The 8,591-nt window shown below is 40.8% G+C and overlaps 1 protein-coding gene across 1 annotated transcript; it reads left to right on the forward strand.

Annotated features, from left to right (window-relative positions):
* Positions 1-2,519: 2,519 nt before the first annotated feature.
* On the forward strand, positions 2,520-7,898 carry LOC132992154 (serine/threonine-protein phosphatase 6 catalytic subunit-like). Its single transcript, XM_061061308.1, has 7 exons — positions 2,520-2,690; positions 4,096-4,191; positions 5,311-5,376; positions 5,548-5,689; positions 5,787-5,866; positions 6,624-6,833; positions 6,911-7,898. The coding sequence occupies exons 1-7, from the start codon at positions 2,616-2,618 to the stop codon at positions 7,157-7,159; spliced, it is 918 nt and encodes a 305-aa protein (XP_060917291.1). The 5' UTR covers positions 2,520-2,615; the 3' UTR covers positions 7,160-7,898.
* The last annotated feature ends 693 nt before the right edge of the window (positions 7,899-8,591 follow it).

Genomic DNA, 8,591 nt, shown 5'->3' on the forward strand with positions numbered 1-8,591 from the left:
CCTCATAAAGCTCCATGTTTAAATGTCCAAATCAGCATGTTTACAGCCTGGTGTTTATATGGCTCATCTCTTAAATATTTAAAACTATTTTGGTGATGACTTATTTTAAATATAAGTCATCTGTTTGGATTATATTAAGGATAAGAGTTGTTCAAATTAGCATAATTAGGAGCATGGTTGACTTGACTGACAGGTGCGTTGTCAGGAGGCTAAAGTCCCGCCTCAGCTCACCCTCTTTATTTGTTACTAGACTGACCTGAAGTTGCTTTGAGACAGCATTTCAGGCCAGTCTAGCGTTATTAGACAAATAGTTTTAGACTACTGATTACTTCATATGATATGTGCTCACTGACCAGAGAACCATCTGTTGAACACACTCCTTCCTGTGACCAGTATGAGCCGTGTGTCTCTGCGCCGCAGGTTAACCGCAGCTCGTGTGTGGAACAATTGATCCTGTGTGTCCTGTAATGTTTCCTCGTCTGATATGTTGAAGCAGTGAAATCAGAGCAGCTGCTGCTCTGTCTGGAGGGGATCAGTGCAGCTCCTTTGTGTGAAACAGCCTCCGCCTGACAGGAGAGGGAATGTACAGCTGAAAGACACAGATTTATGTTTGATAACAGAAACCATTCATCATGAATTGCTTCACGCACTGACAGTTGGTTGTCTGAGCTTGAACACCTTGTATAGATTCAGAAGACTGTCTGATGTACGGGTGGTGTTCCTGCTCAGTGAGTCGTAGCTTTACAAATGTACATAAACAGGATTCAGCACGCTTATTTTTCTAACTATATTATTCAAGATCTAACACAAATCTTAAAAGTATACTTGGGACAACACTCCTACCTTAATACTTTTCATTTCTCTAAAGGAAGTGTTTTTACTTTTTGACCACAAGTGCTGTAGAGCAGAGGTTTAACAAAATGTAACCCTCTTTGTGTGTTCTTGTGCGTCCAATGGAGATGCAAGCATGCACTTAAAGCATGAAGACCAGGAGGTTTTACCCAACAGGCATCGGGAGTGATTGCCTGGGGCACCAAGGGGCCTCATATAGATATATATTTTTTGGGGGGGCTGCAGTAGCTCAGTCTGTAGGGACTTGGACCAAATATGGAAATTGGTCAGGTAGCTGGAGAGGTTCCAGTTCCCTTCCTGAGCACTGCAAAGGAGCCCTTGAGCAAGGCACTGAACCCCCAACTGTGTGGGTGCTCTTTCATGTGCGTCCCCCCCTCAATCTGACATCTCTCCAATATTTCCAGTGTGTATGCAAGTGAATGCGTGTGAATTAAATTCACAGACTGAGCAGTGAATTGTTTAGATTAAAAACACTCTTTTGTTTAAAATCAAAGGATTAGGAATATAGTTGGTGTCCCGGTATCTCTCAGCATCCCAAATAAAGTCAATGAAATTCTGATTAAAATCCCGGTAATGACTTCATTTACAAATTTATACCCGATGTTTCCTCCCTTGTTTTCCTTCTACAAAGAGGAGGTGGAGTCCTTTTTGTCATTTGTTTTGAAGATGCAATCACTCATACTACTTTTGGCCTCAAATCTCTTTATTTATCAGGTAGAGTGACAAAGTCCTCGTCCCCATTATAGAGTATGGTCTTATTTTTAAATGCTATAACACTACAATACTGAAGATAATAATGTGATGAAGTTGTTGTAAAACCTTATTTTTCATTAAACTCCAGATTCTGTGAATCCGTCTGTAAAGTATTGAAAAACAAGAACGCTTTAAACATTGTTGGGACATTGTTGCCCGATGACTTATTTTAATTTATTATGTCTTCCCGTACTCATATGTTAAGGAATTGCAAGAATTTAACTTTAAATTTGAAGCTGATAAAGTTTATTGACAAAATAATATAGGCTATAGTATGTCAGCGGAGGAGACAGTCATTCCAACAGAGAGCGCTGTCTCTTTTATCTGCACCAAAAACACTGATTTAAACTGCGTCAAGTTAGCAGCAAACAGCCACTTTAATTTATGCTTAAAACACGTTTGATCCCAGCTGTTGTGATTTGCTTGCATAACATTTTCTGCAAAATACTAATATATATATATATTCACAATGCATATCTTATTTAACTGCATGTTGCTATTCTTTATCAATCAATCAATCAAACTTTTTAACATACAGCACCTTTCAGACAAATTATTATTTTATTTTTTTTCTTTTATTTGGGGGGGGGGGGGGGGGGTAGTTTGTTAAAGATGATTTAAAGATTATTACACCAATAAAATATCAATAAAATATTAAGAGGCAAGAAATAAAAGACAGGGCAATAAACTTAATAAAAAATAAAAATTAAAACAATAAAATAACATTTTTTAAATTACTTTAATGGATTAAAAAACAAATGTATAATAATCTTATAACATTCTTAAATTAGATAATAACGTAAGATACAGAATAACATTTAAATCTTACAGTCTATGGTTTAAATGTATTAAACAGTTACGAGTTGAATTTCTTTATTTTGAAGGTTTTACCGGATGTGAATCAGTGAACTTTGACAAACTTGAGAACGAAGAAGAAGAAGGAAAAGGAAGAAAAAGAGCTAGCTAGCTAGCTTCGTTAGCTTCCTCCTGCTGTCTTTAGTGTTGTGATAATGGCGCCTTTAGACCTCGATAAGTACGTTGACATAGCAAGACACTGCAAATACCTCCCGGAGAATGATCTAAAGGTGAGAAGCGGATTTTGAGCCGCTCTTGTTTGTTGTTTTGGGGTTTTAAAGTGACTGGATGACTACACGAAGCGTGGCTAAACTTATTAGCTAACGTAGCGCTAGCATGTATAGCGGTTATTATATGCTGGTAATTGTGATCATCGAAACTCCGATTGAATGTCAGCTGGATAACCAAGTGAAAGAGGAAACTGTGGCGTTGAACGCTACCAATTAGCTTAGAGATAATGTGTTAGGAATAATAAACATGTTAGCTTATGACCAGCAAGTTTCATCATCCGTCTCTATCTTTAGATTTACCCGCTACAATTATAAACAGCTGATAGATCTACTTTAATGTGTTGATCAGCGCTTATCATGAGGTTAAAGTTCAACTCAATTATAATCATGGAAGCTGTACTCCCAGCTTTAATGCTTAAAATGGATTCTGTAAAAAACAAGGGTCCTTAAACGTCTCATTCTGTCAGCAGTGTCACAGTTTTATCCAAAATGTTTCAACACATTTACTGAAGCTAAAGCTGACAGGAGTCAACAAATGAGCTGCTGCAGATCATCAGAGCTTTTTCAAAATGAAACAGATAACACAGCTTGTGTTTGTTGTATGTTTGTGTGTGAGAAACATCAAATCAAAGCACTGACATCAAACGTGTTCATGAAGTCTTATTACATATTCAAATGTATACAAGAGTGTGGAAATACATTTAATTCATAAAGTGGTGATGCCTTTAGTCTAAAGATAGGACAGTGGACAAAGTCAGAATCCGGGGAGAGAGATAGAGGAGAATGACGTCCGGGAAAGGAGCCACAGGTCGGATTTGAACCCGGGCAGCCCACCTGGAGGACCACAGCCTCCAGAAATGGGGGGCACCCGCCAACCGTTACACTACCAGCGCCCCGATGTCTAGGGTTAACTGTCCTGAGGTGGCCTTTACAGAACTACACGTGTTCTGTAACAAATGTTACATGTTCTATGACGTATGGAGCAAAAATCAGTAGTTTGACCTGAGCGTAGGGCTGCCCACGATTATTTTGATTAAACACGATGACTCGTTGATCGTCTGCATCGCGAGCATTTATAGAACGTGTCTCCAAAATATAACAACACTCACTTTATCTTTAGCTCACAAAAACCTTTGATCAAAATGAGCGCAACGCGGCATGCAGCACAATGATTGTTAAATCTTGATGATCTTGTTTTCATGATCCGTGGGAAGACAAAATAACTCGGCGTAAGATGATGGTATACACACCTTTTAGAAATGTAAAAATAGCTCGTCTTTTTTTCCTATTTTGCGATTTAAAGATGTACGTTGGTGCTTCAGGAAATTGTGCTGAGCGTTTTTCTTAACTGACACCTGTCACTGTGTTGACTCATCTCATGTTTATCTTCTTTTCTTTTTTTCAGAGATTGTGCGATTATGTTTGTGATTTACTCCTGGAAGAATCAAATGTTCAGCCAGTTACAACTCCAGTTACTGTTTGTGGAGATATTCATGGTCAGGTATGTGTCACTCCGCCTGGGTCGATCATCTCACATGTTTCTGTCATCCATGTTGTTCTTAAAGATTCTTTGATTGAACTATCGCAAATAGCTTACGGGTTTAAAACGAGGTCTTCTGTGTTATCATGTATAAAGGGAATATTCAGTACAGATTTATTATTACATAATGAAAGTTAAATTAGTCTACCTGAACAGATGTCGTGGGACTTTTTTAAAAACAGTTCTAAATTTCCTTCATCCTACTTTTAGCACACCTTAGCAGATGTATCACCAGCAAGCAGTGTTTGGGGGAGTAATCTGTTAAAGTCCTCAGATTAAGTTTTTGTAGTGACCAGTAACGTAACGCGTTACTTCTGCAAATCAAGTTTCTCAAGTTACTTTCATAAAAGAAAAGAAAGTGCTGAAGCGTCTACAGTTTTTGTTTCTCTTCCTCTGAGCACGTCGCTGCACATGAGCAGAAAGTCGACCTTCTGATGTGTCAGCGTACAGGCGTAGCGAGCTAAATCAGGAAGTAAGATGGTGGCTTTTACTTTGTGGAAATATCCCCAATCTTTAGACTTTTGTTGGATGTTATATTGCATCTGTCATTCCCGTTATTTTGCTGTAGAGTTACAGGTGATGGACAGTAAGGGATGCCGTGCAATGAGGGTAGAGACAATACATTCAATTTTTGAACTTTCAGAAAGGCGCTGTTGACGTCACCGGCGCTCTTTTCCAGATGTTTGATATTCCCCGTAGTTGAGCCGCCTACAGATCGTGTCTTGTTCCAACATCCTCCTCGCTCCGTGTCTGATGGGGAAATAAACGATCTCATATATAAAACATGCAGTAAAAAGTAACGGAGCAGTGTCGGTCATACAGCGGCCGTTATCAACACACTGTTGTCATGGTGACAGGACGGACGTGCAGCATTTTTAATCTCACTGCACAAACGCTTCACGCAAACACTCCAGAGTGCACAGTCGGCGCTTTTCTGCCCAGAAAAAACGCTAGCTGGACACGGGGCCTAACACGCTTTAACACTTCTACCTGTACATTCAGAACTCAAATTAAGTTTTGCATGTTTCCATTTGAAAAACGTTTGAATACTGAAAACATGACTCGTCTGTTTTTGTCTAGTTTTATGATCTTTGCGAGCTCTTCAGAACTGGAGGCCAGGTCCCAGACACAAACTACATTTTCATGGTAAGTCATCTGTCTTTGTTTATGTTGAGCTCTTTCTCTGCAGAGATCGATGAATAATGCCAGCTTTGCTTTGTGACGAGCTTTATTCTGCACATGCCCAAACATCAACAACACCTGCGTTGTATTTTCATCATGAATGAAACGTTTTGGTTTGCTCCTTCCCTCCTCTAGGGCGACTTTGTGGACAGAGGATATTATAGCTTGGAGACTTTTACACACCTGCTCGCTCTAAAAGCAAAGTGGCCCGACCGCATCACACTTCTACGTGGAAACCACGAGAGCAGACAAATAACTCAAGTGTACGGCTTTTATGGTACGTACAGGTTGTTCACCGTGACACTAAGTGGATGAAAACGTTTCTTCATGTGTTTGTAAAACCTGATCACTCTGTGTGTTCTGATTGTTTCCAGATGAGTGCCAAACAAAATATGGAAACGCAAACGCCTGGCGGTACTGCACTAAGGTGTTCGACATGCTGACGGTGGCCGCTGTAAGTTCATTCATGGTTCTTTTTCACGACCGACATGATAACGTGTGTGTGGTGTAACATATGAGGTCATCTCTGATCAACAGTGTTCACCACCTCTCCTTCAGAAATATGAAGAATGTTTGACATATCAGCTGTAGATAAAACAATACTGTATGTGAGGAGTGTAGTGGTTAATTTGCTTTAGAGTTCCTCTGACTCAAGAGGAAAAAAATTCTCATTGTCACTTTAAAAAATAATGCTTTGTGTATGTAAGTGGCTTTAGACGGAGCACTGAGGGAATGCTACTTTCAAAATCATGCTAGTTTTCCGAAATTACCAACCCTGCCTTTAAAGGTGTAATATTTAGAACATTGACACCAAATATCTAAATTCATTATTTTGTTATTGTTTTGATCGAGAGCCCCCTGCTGGTGGCATTTACATACTGTGCCTTTAAGGGATTTAAAAACATTTTTTTTAAAGATTTATTTTTGTGCTTTTTGTGCCTTTAGTGGAGAGATAGGACAGTGGATAGAGTCAGAAATCAGGGAGAGAGAGAGAGTGTGGGGAATGACATGCGGGAAAGAAGCCACAGGTGGGATTTGAACCTGGGCCGCCCGCTTGGAGGTTCACATCCTCCACACATAGGGCGCGCGCACCAGCCACTGCACCATCAGCGCCCCCCTTTAAGGGATTTTGAATTGAATTAAGCTGATTATTTTTTGGACTGTAATCAGATCTTTGAATATTTTTAACATATTTAAATGTCTTGTCTCAGCTGATTGATGAGCAGGTGCTGTGTGTTCATGGTGGACTTTCACCCGACATCAAGACTTTGGATCAGATCCGCACAATCGAGCGCAATCAGGAGATTCCCCACAAGGGGGCCTTCTGTGATCTGGTGTGGTCCGACCCTGAGGACGTGGACACCTGGGCCATCAGTCCCCGAGGGGCGGGCTGGCTGTTTGGCTCCAAGGTTACTAACGAGGTACGTAGAATAATTGACTGAAGCTTTGATCCTAAAGCATCAGTTGGACGACGGTAACATTGCTTTTTTTGTTTCAGTTTGTCCACATCAACAACCTGAAGCTCATCTGCCGCGCTCACCAGCTCGTCCATGAAGGCTATAAGTTCATGTTCGACGAGAAGCTGGTGACCGTGTGGTCGGCGCCAAACTACTGCTACCGCTGCGGCAACATCGCCTCCATCATGGTCTTCAAGGACGTCAACAGACGAGAGCCAAAGCTGTTCCGCGCCGTCCCCGACTCTGAGCGCGTCATACCTCCCAGAACGACCACGCCGTACTTCCTCTAATGACCTTGAGGCGGTTCTCGTTCGTCTCCGGCGCCTGGAGACCTCAAGCTTATTTATATGCAACATGTTTTAATAAAGTCATGGGAGTGACGTCCCCTTCAGGTGACACACGGATCCTCTGCCATGTTTGATCTGTCATGATGAAAACACTTCTCCTCTTCCTCCCCCCGCTCTGAAAATGAGATGTCTTCGTATTTTATCAGAAACGAAATGATCGTTTAATCCCAGAGGCGATTAAAAACATGAATCGGCAATAATACACGAGCAGATGAAGTGATGTATATTTTTCTTTTAAGTGTCATGGTAGCAGTGAAAGTTTCCTCCTCTCAGATAAGATCATTTCAAATAAAGGAAATCAACTCTTGGAATAATTTTCTCCTGTGAAACAACAACAGCTGCTGAGCCCCTCCTCTCTGCCTTAACTGCTGCTTTGATTTCATTTTTAACCCTTTCATAATTTATTGTTTTTAAAAAGTGTCTTCTATCACAGCTGATGTTTAGACTTTTCATGACAAAGGTCCAAATGTCGGCCATCAACCGGTTTCCATCCTCTCGTGATATGGTGATGAGTTGTGGCTCTCTAAGCGATATTGTTTCACTTTAAAAACACTGTTTTACCGTGTAAGTGCATTCTTCCTCTCTCTCTTGAATAACTGCTCGGTTGTATTTGTATCAGAGAATTGTTCTATGTGGCTTTCCTCTGTTTTGTAATTCAATAAAACATTATTCATGAATCATCTTTACGAGTGGTGGTCACTTCAACCGCAGACCGAGGCGCTGCTTATCATCAGACAAGGCAACAGCTTGGGGCCCCAGACCAGAAGGGGGCTCCTGAGGGCTGACAAACATTAAAGAGGACATATTCTCCCCCTTCTCCACCTTTTCAAACAGTCCCCTGTGGTCTAAATGAAACATCTGTGCTGTGCTTTGGTCAAAATATAACATGAACCAAGCACCAGAGGAGGTTTGTGACCCTGTATAAACCAGCTCTCTCAGAACGCTCCGTTTTGATGTGTGTGTCTCTTTAAATGCAATGAGCCCCCCCTGAGTTTTCCATGTAGACATCACTCCTGAATTCCAACAGAATCCCACTGTGACATCACAAGGAGAGCACATTTGAAACAGAGCATTTTCCTCTGTGTTGTAAGACTTATACAGACCACAAACAAAGGACTGGATGTGTTTATTTCACATTTTGTGGGTCAGTAGACTCTCAGGTTACCAAATATATGTTCAAAAACACTGTACAAGTGGATACTTCATAATATGTCCCCTTTAAACCAAAGCAGTGTCCCACAATGTGCAAATTTTGCAACGACAGTAGGAAACCTCCCTAAGGAGGTCAAATCTGACAGCACTCACTCTCGCTGCCCTGCTTAATGTTGCATGCATTATTTCTGTGAAAACCAAAGTTTGTCAATGAAAGTCAATA

This window comes from Labrus mixtus, chromosome 17 (genome assembly GCF_963584025.1).
Source record: "Labrus mixtus chromosome 17, fLabMix1.1, whole genome shotgun sequence".
Lineage (NCBI taxonomy): Eukaryota > Metazoa > Chordata > Actinopteri > Labriformes > Labridae > Labrus > Labrus mixtus.